This window comes from Corylus avellana, chromosome ca1, assembly GCF_901000735.1.
Source record: "Corylus avellana chromosome ca1, CavTom2PMs-1.0".
In the NCBI taxonomy this organism is placed as follows: Eukaryota; Viridiplantae; Streptophyta; class Magnoliopsida; order Fagales; family Betulaceae; genus Corylus; species Corylus avellana.
In genome coordinates, this window is record NC_081541.1 from 18,926,034 (window position 1) to 18,941,093 (window position 15,060).

General features: G+C 36.3%; 1 protein-coding gene across 5 annotated transcripts; it reads right to left on the reverse strand.

Moving 5' to 3' along the window:
* LOC132192329 (uncharacterized) lies at positions 1-14,290 on the reverse strand (the record flags this gene model as incomplete). Of its 5 annotated transcripts, none has more annotated exon segments than XM_059607640.1 (11): positions 1-291; positions 1,191-1,284; positions 2,042-2,128; positions 2,222-2,279; positions 7,687-7,750; positions 9,086-9,147; positions 9,493-9,544; positions 9,649-9,721; positions 9,812-9,848; positions 12,930-13,006; positions 14,041-14,290. In XM_059607640.1, coding segments are annotated over 11 exon segments (780 nt in total). In that variant the 5' UTR covers positions 14,124-14,290.
* Between the last annotated feature and the right edge of the window lie 770 nt (positions 14,291-15,060).

The following is a 15,060-nucleotide window of genomic DNA, read 5'->3' on the forward strand; positions in this document are numbered from 1 at the left end:
TATCAATATCATCATTTCAGAGTCCAGGATAAAATTAATGTTTTTTTACTTCAAAAATTTTGAGACGCATAAATTCTATAACTAGTAGTTTCACTGGAAATCCGCAATGTCTATACAAGGCTGATGTTGAATAGCACCTTCCCACCACATAGTGTATTCATATATACTGAGGCAACAAAAACTCACCGAATACATGCGCTATGCACAGGGGCAAAGTCGCCTGGTAAAAGGATGTGAACCATCACAAGAAAGCATTGATTGAGCTTGAGTAAACAAGCATGCTCCAGGATTCTGAAAGTCGTAGATGAATAAAAAGATAATGCTTAGTTAAATGTAATAAAATTGAATTCAATGATACGAGTTTCTTAATTTGTCCAATGATTTCAATTTAGATGCATATGCTCATGTATTCTTAAAAGCAAACTTCAATGCACAAATACTTGAGAGTCTAGTTCCCTATATATGTTTCCATGGAAAAACAAAATCAGGAAAAGAGTTCGACCACACTTAGGCTGAGATATCATTTTGATTGTATTATTAATATGCCATAGTCTTACTGACCAGTTGAAGGGCAAAATTGTTTTACAATAAGATCCATCAACTTCTCCTCCAAATCTGCTCACTATTGTGTAGATTCTAAAAGTGGGCCTAGGAAGGACAATTCTCAAATCAAAGGATGGGAACTCTCCCTCCTTTACTCCCCTTTCCCCCAAACCCCTCCCATCCAATCTGGCCATAAGTGAGGAGTCAAGAATCAATTCCTTTTCTACTTTTTATCAAATGCATTGCAGTTGTACTTTAGTCTATTCAAGTCCATTGTGCCCCAATTTGCCAACCAAGAACTTACAAATGCATATATATATATATATATGCACTTTCTGTACATGCACAGGTGCGGCCTCATGTGTTATATAATACAAAATCTATGTTTCAGGAATGAGATATGGATCATGGAAGAACTGTAATGGGAGCAGCATGGATATACAATGAGAATATATAAAAAGATCACTGTCTTCTGTATTAACAAAAGAAGAAAATATGGGAATTCCCCGTGCCCTAATATTGATTCTTCTCTAACTACTATAATCCCTTTCTGTATAGAAATAAAACACACTTTTGCTTGGTTATTGTTAACTGGGAAAAGACGAGTATAGAAATATGAAAACTCTAATGCACAAGTGTAAGAATACCAGATTTTTAGGGGCGTCATCAACAACTTCAGCAGGTTGATCGGCTCCCATGCTTGCCAAGCAAGCTCCTTTGCAGCTCAGATATTTCTGCATACTGCTCATTAAGAAATTAAAACAAGTTAGCAAATTGATATAAATCTGATAGAAAACAAGAATAGTTAACTTTTAAATAGAAAGCCACATTGCATCATATTCTTGTTTGCTATAAACGGAAATTCTTAGACAACTAACATCCTATCATCCAATAGAAGATTGGTTCCAAGCAGCATTAACCCTATGAGATTTGATGAAAAAATTCATTGGCTGCAATCAATCATTGAAAAAGAAAGATAATATCATAATGGCCTCCACAAAGAGAAAAAGGTAAGAAAAGAGATATCCATATAGATACTATTAACAGGTTGAAAGACGTGATCCCGAATCATTAATCAGTGATGAAAGACATGCAATGGATGTAATTCTTTCATTTGGAACTGAACAACATATTGAACAATGATACGTTCTGCAGAATTTATAAAACTAATATAAACCATATTAGACCCAAATGCCCCGTAAAATTGTTTTCCTTTGTCCAAAAAAGAAGGAAAAGGGAAGAAATAAAGGCAATGTCAAACACTAACCTTCCCCCTCGCAAATCAAAAAAAGAGGTACAGTAAAAAGGTTTCATAAAGTAGAATATAATTAAGTAATTCAATTGCAAAAAACAAGAGATAATGACTGAATTCTCGTAATGTCATCCCAGCAATTGCATAAAGATCATAGACACAAAGTACACAACTTTGGAGCAATTTCAGCAAAATATTTTAGAAAACAATAACATTTAAATAGAAAATATAAATAATATGACTTACATGTCACATTGATTAAGCACCAAGAGCTTATTTGGGACGCATGATTGTCCATTTGACTTGCAAACTGAATTGCATGACTCACTTTGTCTATCACCCAAATGAGGAGTTCAAAGAATAAGCTAAGGCTGGAAATCAAATATATAAACTCGGGAAACAAAAACAACCCCCAGGATGACTCACCTTCCAACAATAACATTAATTCCATTCAGTATTCCTTCAAGGTAAGAATTACTGGCCCCTGTTGCAATGAAAGTTCAAAACACGCAAAATTCAAATCTGAAACAGCTGTACACTGCATCCAATATAAAAGATAACTCTTGGTTTCAAGAAGGTATCACTATATAACTGTAGGAAAAAACAACCCAGAAACACTAATATACAAAATAAGAATTTTCCCATTCCTAAACAAATAAATAAGCATTTAATAAGAATTTGCTTTGGCCTAATGGTCAAGCGGTGCTTCTATAATTACCGTGGCTCTGTTTAAATATTACTTATCAAAAAAAAAAAAAAGCGTTTAAAGAAAAGGACCTTGCTTCTGCACTTGCAACGTTTGACATTCGCGCGCAGGTGCTAAAGTGCTTAATGAGGTAATATGCCATTAGCATGACTCTTATCTTCATTCTTATATTTCTTTCAAACATATGTTCATATGAGACCCAAATAAGTAAATGAGGCATTAGGATACAGAAAGCTTTCCAATGATATTGCATGTGGCACTTTTTACAATGAAGTATTCCGAGACTTATTCCAAGTCTTTAGCATAGCAACATATGCCATTTTGGGGCATATAGGGGTGATTATGGCACTCAAAAAACCGATAAAACCAACTGCGCTGATCTGTATCGACCGATCTCAACCGGTTTCCAATAATCCTATGGTGTGATGTGGTTTCACATATTGGGAAAAGCTCTTCACTGACAAAAACCAAAAGGACTTTCCTATGCTTATTCTCTTTCCATTTTAACATGTGAGGCAAAATACCATTGGAATTTGCCCCAAAAATTTGATAGACTTGCACACCCATTCATAAGTCTGTTTCTGACCCTATTTTTCCTCATGTATTTCTTTGCAGCCACACCTTCTCTCTTTCTCACATCCTAAACCCTCAACTCTTCCCTCTGCAAGTCTGGCCTCTCTCTCTCTCTCTCTCTCTCTCTCTCTCTCTACAAGCTCTCATGGTCACTCACCTCAATGACATTACATTCAAATCCGTCAATCTGGAGCTTTAAATGTTGCGCAGACCTCTGTGCACCTCCATTGCCCAATGTCTCTCTTCTCAATGCTGCACAACCTAAAATATTTGATGATCTTGCTGACTTTTTGGCCTATCTGTCTTAGTTTCTTTTATAGATCAACCGTTCTCCCTCAAATTTGTTAACACTTTGAGATCTGTGCCAAAACCTAGAACCTGACTAACTGCATTGATGAGACTGACTATACTAATGCTCGGTTAGTAAGCCTTTGATGATGAGGTTCAGTTGATCATTTTCAAAACTGAAAGGTCAGTTTTGTGGCCAGAATTCCCTCAAAACCATCCAAGCTGATAAATGATCACCCTAGGGACATATTTACCATTTTTAGTAGTAAATTCAAAGTCTTGAACCTTGATTGATCGCTGAATAGGTGGTTGGAAACCAAAACTACTACTCATCTGATGGTGATTAAGCTAGGTTTCTAGTAAACCATATTTAATGAACTTTAAATTTTGGAACGTGATATTTGGTAAAGTCATGTGAAATGGCGGTCCCCACTCAATGTTATCATCTCCAATCCATTCCAGCTGGAATAGACACAGAATTTCATACCATGATCAAACGAGAACAATTAACCATCCCATTCCATCTCACCATAGATTTCAGGCTGTTCTGGTAAAGTCCAGCCATTCTGCTCGGTTTGCCATTTTAGCCCAGTACATGAAGGCCCTCAAGGGGTTGTGTCTCTTTGTTAAACTACAATCCAATCTTTTATTGATTTCAGCTTACAAAAGTTTTCATTTTTAGTCTATGGTGCAATTTAAGAAGTAGAAAATGCCTTTGTGTTTGAAAAGGAGAACCTGGGTTTCCTTTTCCCTGTTAGTTTTGCATTCGGAAGAAAATATATTCTCTTCATTCACTGTCATTGTCCAGTAATCTCCATGATCATTATAGCTTAAATTATTCAATCTTATAGCTTAATATTTTTATTTTGTTTGTATGAAATATATATATATATATATTTTTCTATAAGCTAGTATCCTCTTAGAATAATAAGTCCATAAGGGAACATCAGATCATTATCCAGTATCAATATCTCCCATTCCAATATGCAAACTGTAGTGGCCTCAAACCAGAATTTATGACTTTGGTCCTACTTCTTCAAAAAACCAAGCAAACAGCTTTTCAAAACCAATATTTTTAATCATAATTCAGCTTCTAATTTTGTGGGAGATATGCATGATCATTGCTTGGTCCACCTCAACTAACTGCCCTATGTTGAACAAAAACCACATCAGTGGATTCATAAGGATATAAAAAAGTTGAATCAATTGAAGAGATTTTCCATGTTTTGCCTATGATTTGGAGATGATTCTCTTGTCTTTTTCCTTTCGTTTGGTGCTGAACCTTCAAGAGGCCCAGCAGTATCATATCCATGCATGCAGATCCCAACCTCTTATTCTGTAAGGCTCCGGATAGTCAAACTTCTTCCGCTATTCAACACACTTAAGCCTTAATCCCAACTAATTGGAGTTCGCTTTATGAAAACTTTATCAAGTAGTTGAGGTCAGCAGCATGTAATTTTTCACCATTCTATCCTATCTAAGGTCATGTTCTGCTTTGTTCCTATTACTTATGCATATGTTATTTTAAGGCTCCCTCTAGTGACTTCACTCTTATGTCATATAAATCTTTCTCACTTATGTCATCAGTGGTCTTCATTTCAAATGGCCGGTCGTGCAAGATATGCAGAAATAACCCCTTCCAAGAAATCAAAGCTCGAAAACCAAGCGTTTTTATATTGGAAAACACTGGGCTTTAAGTAGCATAAACTTTGCTTTAGGGCTGTAGCGTGGAAAGGGGAAGGACTCTTCCGATATTTTTGGGCTTGGAAGGGTATTATTGTCAATTTTAAAAAAGAAGTGGACCAGGTTTTGAGGAATTTTCTGGAAAGGCTTGTGGAGCTCAGGCCTCTCCAGAAGCCCATTCCCCCTAAGCCTGTTGGGCGCAAGAAAGGCATGAGGCTGTGGGCCTTTAAGTTTAATCCCAAGCCCAAACCCAAGGATAAGCCCATTTCTAAGAGGGATTCTTGTCTGGGTTCAGAAGTGGTTCCTGGGCCCATACCCAGGTTGGAAGGGGCTGGTTTGCAGGCATCTCCCTTCATTGGTTTTCTGGAGGCGTTGCCAGAAGAGGGGCCTGCTCCAGCAATCATGCCTGGTGGTTTCCGGTACATGGGGTTGCTTCAACTAGATAGAAGCTGTTTGAGCACGCCGATGGTCTCATTCTGGATTCACCGGAGATGTGTGCGCCGATAGGTCATGGGCCCAAGGCCCAAAACGATTGCTGAGTCAGTGCTTGCCAATGGGTTCTACAATTTCATCAGTGCTCAAGCCCAAGCCATTGAAATTATACAACCATAAGTCCAAGGATGGTAGATTCTCGAAGATGGCTGATAGCCTGAAGGTTGAGGCTGTGTTGGTGATCAGTGCTCCGCCTGATGTGTCTTCGGTCTGCAGCCTAAATCGGCACCCCTCTCCGCCATTTGGCAAGATTGCAGCCTAGACTTCATCAGAGGTTGCCCACGATCTGAGATTGCAAGTGTTGTTGTCAAGAATCCCCCTCTGATGAGGGGTCTTCTTTGGCGGGGGTTTCACAACCTGAGTTCCTTTGCTGCAGATTGTTGTTGTTCGCTTGAGCTGGGTTTGGGTTGCTCCCAGATATTGCCGGCTGATCAGTCTCCTCCGGCAAATTGCGTAGTGATGGATAATGGGGAGGATGGTCTGGCTTCATAGTCAATGCTGGTTGTGAGGGATGATAGGGAGGGTGGTGATTTTTCTTCCCCTCTGGGTATTTTTTCTCCCACTACTCCCTTGGATTTTGGCTCTTTATTGTGTAAAGGATATTTGTCCGGTGGTGGGGCTTTCGTGTGAAAAGAATGAGGATCAAATTGTGGCTCTCCTGGCAACTATTGGACAAGACCATTCTCGGGAGGTTAAGGGTGCTTGTTCCAGAGGTAGAAGGGGGCTTTTGAACTTAGAATGATCCATTAACTATGAAACTACGAGGGTGTCCTCAAGGCGTGGGAAAGGCAAACCTCACATTTTTTAGCGTTGAGCGCTTCGTGTGGGTCTCGGGTTTTTAGTGTTTTGTGGGTTTTTGATGCTTTGAACTTTTTTATTTTGCTCGCTCTAGTTAGGTGCTTTTCTTTGTATATTGCCACTGTACCTAGGGGCACTTATGTTTTATAAAAGTTTTCTATTACTTTTCAAAAATTAATTAATTCTCTGTTGCTTACAACCAAATGTCTGATTTTTTTTTTTTGGAAAAGCAAGGCAAGTACTTTAATCGCGCTAACGAAATGGTGCCAAAATCTTTCTTCAAAGTCTATGTATTGTTGGATGCTTTCAAATCATCCTATATTGATCCATTAAATGCAGTGCTATTCAATTATAATAACTAAAGTTAATAAAAAAATATATATATAAAACCTTTTTTTGTTTTTTTGTGTTTTTCATTTTTCTTTGCTTTTTACAGAAAAGCAGAGCAACCATTTTATTTGTTAAAGACAAATACATGATGTAGATATTGTTAAATCACTACTTATCTCAAAGCGTAAGTTTATAGGAAGGGATAAATTTAATCATTTTAATTTATATTCTAATACTCTTCCTCACGTGTGAGCTCAAACTCTCACTTAAGTGGAGTCTAACACATAGTATATTTAATTGAAATAGAAGATGAACTGTAGAGTCAAGATTCAAACTCAGGACTTTTGACTCTAATGCCATGTTAAATCATTAATTATCTCCAAAGCTTAAGCTTATAGGAAATGATATGAATTTAATCATTTTTAATTTATATTGTAACGGATATAAACTTTAGATATAGTGCACCATTGTTTGAATGATGCACTCAACTTTGCTGCTTTATACATAGGATGGAGAATATTAAATTTTTTTTTTGATAACGTAGGAGAACTTTACTCAGATAATTGCACGTCGCAAACGCATACTGTACAACAATCCTCACCGTTAATCAAACTCCTACGGGTAACTGACCCCACCCGCCAGAACCAGTTACCAGGTAATCCAGGAGCTTTCACTCCTGACGGGCTAAGCAGTTTATCCTCATGCCCAGGAGGAAGAATATTAAATTTTTAAACGCATAATCTACCATTCATGTCGCCCCTCCCCTGCCCCCTATTAAAAAAAAGGGCCTAAAATGTTCAAGATGAACTGCTCCATATTGTAGTTATTTAACACATTTTCTCTACATTTCAACTTTAAATGTGACTAAGTAAATGGCATTATCTCAGTTATTTTTTTTTTTGGATAAGTAGCATTATCTCAGTTATTATAATGTCTTTTGATATATGCACATATGGCCATTGACGTTCAAGAAGTGCAACTCAAAATAAATCATGATTACCAAATTCATAGTTGGACTCACCCGAAGAATTCAACGGCAGAGAAAAGCAGTGATGGAATTCACTAAGATAAGCGTTTTCATGAACCTGAAATGTTCAAAATCACTTCAAATAGTATCATAGTATTGAAAACATAACATTCTTGTGTTTCACAATCATATCAAGAAGAGTACAAATTTTATAATCCACATCAGCATTTTAATAAAGTGAACATATGAGTTAAACTCAGATGGTAAGACTGTTGGGTAAAGCTGTTATGGTCAGTTAAATTATTTACTTCTGTGATTGTTGTTCTTATAAATCAAGGAGCTCCGCCCGTCAATCACGTAAAAAGCAATTTAAATTAGTAGCTAATGTTCCCTCATGGTTCATCAAGTAAAGGCAATAAGATGAGTAACTTATGTGGATCTTTCCTCGAAATTTTTTTTTTAATAAGTAAACGAAATATCATTAAAAATTACGAAGGCACAACTCAACTACACAGGATACAGGAGAAACACCTAGCTAGAAAGAAATAACAAGTCAAGAAAATCATGAAAACTAAACACATTAAAATCTAAAAGCATTATCTGTAATCTTTCCTCAATGTTAACTAAGCATAACATTTATCGGAAAAAAAAAAAAAAAAGTCTAGGACAAATATTACTGGGTCATTTGGGCAATCAAAATGACTACCAAAAACTTTTATCATTCTTATGTGACCTTAATGTTCCTCATGAGAATGAACAAAGATTTTATGACCAACTTCCTTTTTAGGTAACTACATACTGGATTGAACCCATGGCCTCACTCCCGGCCCCTTGTTAGCAAAAAGGTGATTCCATTCAGCCCAAAGAACATTAGCAAATATTTTTGGACCAGCTTTTTGAGGCACAAGTGAAAGAATCTCGAAATAAATGTAAAATAATTATCATATGTTTCAATACATGTTTCTTTTCTTCTTTTTTTCATTGATAAGTTACACACGTATCTGAAGGTCTCGAATCCACCATTTTACCTTCTAAACTAGAACTCTTAACTCTCAATAGATCCTTTTTTTTTTTTTTTTTTTTTAATTGGAGCCTAAAATCATTAGAGAAAATACCAAGAGCACCTATATTGGCCCTCTAAGGGTGGTCACATCAGGAGCTCCATGGTAACAAGATAAAAAGTTTTTTTTTTTTTGTCAAATTATCACCATATTCAACAGGTTACATATAGTGCAGTATATATTATTAGTTTAACTAAAAACATGCCAAGCACGCAAATTTCAAATTTTGGTGAATTTGAACAGAAGCCAAAAATAATATAGCCTAAAGCTTGACTGCAATTGATGAGGCTTTAATATTTTAATTATAAAAGAAAAAAGCATTTTCCAAGTTAAAAATATTGAAGACCATCCTCTAAAGGAAACAACAATCAGATCATATGAGTATTACTTACCACACTCTCAGAATTATGACGGCACCTCCCAGCACAGAAATCAAATACACTTGCATAAGTCCCTGCAAGAAAATTGTGGATATGTATCACGCTTGAAGAAACTCCATGAAAGGGTAGCTATATCCTAGAGGAACCCAATTGCCACATCAAGGCTGACCCAGAACCTAGTCATACATAGCAATGCAAATTCAATCTTCAATGTTTATTTCAATCCAATGTTCAACATTTAGTAACACCATTTATTCGTTATGCAAGGTCAATTAGCCACCATTTATTTATTTATTTATTTCGAATTATGAACTCAAAGATCTTGTACATGAGATCGAAATGCAAGGTAGCTTGGAAGATGTTTCTAAAGTAAAGTAGAATATTAATCTTTCTTTTTGGTTAGGGAAGTAGCATTTTACCTGCGGTAGCTTGCTTAGCAATCTTCACCTTCAGTGCTTGTTCTTTTTGTGTCTGCAGATTAGATCCCGGAAAAGCATTCCATATTTCAGATACTTGATTGAAAAAGAAAGAAAGAGATAAACAAAAGAAAAGAAAACAAGCACTCAAGAAATTACCCGTGCAGGATTTAGGCAGCATGAAACACAAAACTCATAGGAGTTGCAACACTGTGAGAGAAGGTTGCATCCACTGAAACAAGAAGAAAAAATGTTGCAAGATTGCCAAGTAGTTTTACTTAAGGTAAGCAGGTTAGAGTCCAATTTAGAAAAACTCACTGACAAGAGTATTTCACTCCTTTTCCAGGGCAGCAGCGAGACTGTGGATCCATCAATAGACCATCACATACATAGCCTACAAATATATGCTGCTATGAAACAAAGGGAAAGAAAAGGTAATAATGCAACAGAGCAACCTTTGTAAGTTGCAATTGCTAAAGTGAAATCGAAGGCATACAGGAAAGCTATAAAACCCTGGGAGTATCAACACAGACTTAAGTACAATTTGATGCAGCCATAAGCAGATGGCCTGCAAGATTAAGTACCCAAAGCCTGAAGGAACTTGGGTACCAATTGCAGTTATAACAAGCACTACATATCTCAACAAAGCTCAAGAGAAGTAGCAAGTTGATTCATAATTAGCAAAATACCCATTTGAATCCAGTGATCCATAGGAAAGCTTTCTATAGGACCTTCATCCTATCTCCATATTACTTGAGAACTTAAAGTGTATGAACCCCGTTTTGAAATAGAATTTGATCAGCAGTCCATTGTTCGAGGCACATGTTAGGTTTTTAGTTAGCTCATTCAGTGTCCAAAGCATGCATGTTTCTGTTTTTTTATTATTACTAATTGAGATATCATTAAAAGCATAAGACGCCCCCAGTAACACATAAAGTATACAAAAGAAGCCACCTATCTAGTAGAAGCAAAAAGAACAAGAAAATCAAGATAGCTAATAACTAAAGGAGAAACAAATGCAATTTTACAAAGATACAATGTGTTGAAAAATAAAAACTTAATCACCTCCAGAGTCCTCAACTTCTATCATTCATTTCCCTCCAAAGACCCCACAAAAGGCAGAAAGGTATCATCTTCCACACAACAGCACTCCAACTGCAGCCAGTAGACCACCAACAAGCATACAAATCGACTACTAGTCTAGGCATAACTCAAAACAACCCAAATGGACTGCAGAAAACATTCGAAATGGCATAAGCAACCTCACAATGAAGCAAAAGATGGTCCACAAACTCCTCATTCCTTTTACACAAACAACACCAATCAACCATAATGACGCGCCGCTTTCAGATATTGTCCATGGTAAGCATTTTTCCTAGAGCTGCCAACCAACTAAAAAAGGCCACACTCAATGTAACCTTAGTTCACCAAACACTTTTCCAAGGGAAACGAAAACCATCATGACAAACCCATGATAATGTAGAAGAATTTAACATCAAACAACCCTTTTTTGGAAGGGACCCACCACAACTTGTCCTATCCTTCCCGTCTCATTCTCGCTAAATAAAACATCCTGAAAAACAATGCAAAAGCTTTCATATTTAAAGCCTACCACCACTCTCCACCAAGCCTCTCTCTCAAGCCCATAGCGCCAAAGCCATTTACCTAAGAGAGCATGATTGACACTCAACAAGTTCCTAATCCCCAACCCTCCCTTTGAGATTGGCATACAAACCTTGGACCATCTCACCGGATGATATTTGAACTATTCACCTACCCCACCCCATAAGAAATCATGTTGAAGCTAATTATCAAAAAAAAAAGAAATCATGTTGAAGCTTCTCAATATGGTTTGCAACACTCGTAGGGAGAGGAAATAGGGACATGAAGTACGTAAGTAAGTTGGAAAAGGTACTCTTGATAAGGGTAATCCTACCACCCTTGACGAATAAAACATTTTCCAACAAGCCAACTAACGTTCTATCTTCCCAATAACATCGCCCCATATATGCTTGGTTCATAGGAAGCCCCTAAAGGAAGACCAAGATACTTCAAGGGGAAAGATGCAACCCTACAACCCAAAATTCCAGCCAACCCAGTCACATTATTAACATTTCCAACCGAAACCAGTTTTGACTTGGCTAAGTTCATCTTCTTTATTTTATAAATAATAACCAGTCTTATTAAAAGCGTAAGGCGCCACAAAGTATACAGCGAGTATACAAAATGAATCACCTAACTAGAAAGGGAAAAGCAAACAAGAAAATCATCATAACTAATCAACAACAGGGACACAAACAATACAGTCCAAAGATACAATGTCTGAAAACATGAGGATACAAGTCCGATAAGTAATAACCAGACTTGGCTAAGTTTATCTTCAAACCCAACACAGCTTCAAAACATAAGAATAAGCTCCATAAGTGGCGTAGAAGATTTGGGTTGGCTCCATAGAAAAGTAAGGTATCATCAGCAAACAGAAGATGAGAGATATTAGTCTCTCTCCTCATAGAGAAGCCAGACATCCACTCATTGCAGCTGAAAACATCCTACCCAATGCCTCCATCACTATGACAAACATCACATTTGGAATCACAAAAGCTTGGCCAACATTTCGATAAGGACGCTACAAAAATAAAATTCCTTGCGCGCAAGATTTTAGGAATATTTTTTCCCATGAATATATGTAACTGCCAAGAATGTCACCCTAAGCATGTAGTCATTTGGAGAGACAATCCGCAAGTACTTGCAATTTGAGGTGCATATTGGCATTGAGATGTAATACAATAACAACTAACAACTATATCAGAAACACCACATCACACCACAGCTGTACATCTGTACAGCAGCAATGATATATCAGCAAACAGAAAGTGGCACCTTAATCACCAAAAGCATATTATTTATTCCTTTGCTGGCATCCAACCTAGAGTTAGGTTGGAACTATGACTTGATAGCATATTATGATTGTATGAAAATATGAATTCATGATTTTGCATTCTGTCAACTACTCTTCATCACAGGGGTTATAGTTACTTGTTCTGTTTTTTCATTATTGTTTCTTGTAGCATGTTTTGACTTTTCATTCAATGAATGGCTACTTATGTCAACTTCCTCAACATTTATGGTGCAACTTTGATATATTACTTGCCATTACCCCAGATAAAATACCTTGAGAAAATAGATCTGTAAAATGATGGAAAGGTGCCATCAACAATTAAATATCTCTCCTTAGGCTTAGCTTAAACAATTTAGCTGCTGTTACCAAACTTTGCCCATCACAACCAATAGGAAGAGGACTTAGATTATTATGGGAATCTCTTGAGCAACTTTTTAATGTAGGAGAAAATACCATCTCAATATTTTTGATAATTTAACCAGAAAAAAGGATGAGAATAATAACAAGTCAAAACAGAAACTTAAAAAAGAAAAATGCTTACCGTTGTCATCAGACAGTAAATATCTTCCTTGAACAGTATTTCTGCAGATGGGATTCTCTTGAAATCCAATATCATTCCTACAATGAAGGAGGGGACAAAAGCAAACCATAAGAATTCAAACCTTACCACCAATGGTGTGGAATAGGGCCAATGCGGAAAAAAAATATGTTGAAATCAAAAAAAGTTGAATAAATATCCACATAAAGATTTCTAAGAAGTGATTTGGACAATTGTAAACAAAGAAAAAGAAAATAACCGATTTATGCTCGGTATAATATAACAACCACTCAAACACCAAATAGCCATAATCCTTCTTCCATATACAGGTATGCAATTCCCTCCAAGATATAAAGATGCTCCGTATCTTTGTCAAATGCATGCGCTCATGTGCATACAAACAAACATAAATAAATTACAGTTTTTTTTTTTTTTTTTGGGATAAGTGAACAATAAATATGAACATTTAAAGATGCAGAATAATTAGATAAATGGCTACCACTTTGACAATATTTTTGGACAGACAACTCCTTACAGTTTCAATGGACAGACAGTTTTTCCCTTTTCATAAGTTTTGTTATGACAAAGAATGCAAAAATATGTTCTCTTCCCTCAGATTGGCATTCTTCTTGTTCAGTCAGAAAATCTAACATTGTAGAGCCTACATCATAAGTAACACAGAAAATGTGTCGCTTGAAAACCAACTTACAAAATCATCATCGTTTCCCATCCACATTGAAAACCAACTTACAAAACTAATGAAAACTTTGACACTAAAAAAAATGAGCTTTACAAAGAAATCAACAAAAGGAACTAAGCACAAAGATAAAACACACATAGAAAAATAAAAAGCCATCACAAATGGAAACTTCTAATAATCGCAGCTCGAAAATTGAACAGAAATTGAATCATTTTGTTAACATTACAGTCAAAAGAGTCATTTCGTCGCACAGCAAATCCAAGAGAAGTAAAGGAATGCGAAAATATTCAAATTTCCACTAATTTGCACCCCAAGGAGCAAAACATCCGTCGGGGAGTAAATATTCAAATTTCCACTAATTTGCTCACAGATTTTTGAAACATTGAAGAAATCGAAAATGAGGGAAATGATTACCTGATGGCTGAAATTCTGGGCGAGAATTGAAAGATAAATAGGTGCAACAATATCCAGGATAAATTTAACCAAGATTTGGACATTCTCGTCTCGGGTAACAAATATTTTAGGTAAAATTAGGGTTTGTTGGGGTAGTGGAAATTGGGATTGAGCCAGAGACTCTTTCCCTCCCTCTCGAGCTCGAGCTCGAGCTCTCGCTTTCTCGCTCTGTGTCTCTTCCTTTGAATCTTGAGATGAGAACAACTCGGTGACTGTGAGTTTCGATTTGGGCCGTGTTAAAACGGGTCAAAACCGATATTTTCCGGTTTGAAAAAACCAGCCCGTTCTCCCATGAGGCTTGTTTGGGTTAGCTAGGCCAGGTTATTGGTCAAAACGGTCCCGTTTTAGCTCTTATCGATTAGTAACAGATAATTTTCGGTTAAACTGTTTATTAACTGATACCGGACCAATAAGAATTTTAACCAAAATTATCGATTATAATGGTACTCGGTTAAACGGTTCGGTTAAACCAGTTTAATCATCGGCTTTATATTAATTTATTTTGTTGGGCCAAAAATGTATTTTTTTGACTTTTGAGAGCCCAAATACTTTTTGTTGGATTAAAATAACTTATTAAAAATGAGTTGTTTTAGGGCCCAAATATTTTTTGTTAGGATCAAAATATTTGTTTTTTGGGCTAAAAATTGAAGTTTTTTTTTATATTGATTCACCACAACTTTTTTATATATTATAAAATACATTTTTCCAAAGCAAATGGACTAATTAACATAATGAATGCTAATTAGACTAACAAAACTAGTTAATGAAAAATGCTTTCACTAAAGGCAAATAAATCACATCCAATGCCATCACTAAAAAAAAAATCAAACCTACTCAAACCCAAATTAAGATAAGGTTACATAGGTATATATATAATCCCAAAACTACGTCGTTTTGGCGTCCCTACTTAACGGTTTATATTGGTTAAACGGTTAACCGATATGAAATTTCTAACCGGACCGATAAGCATACTGGTATAAA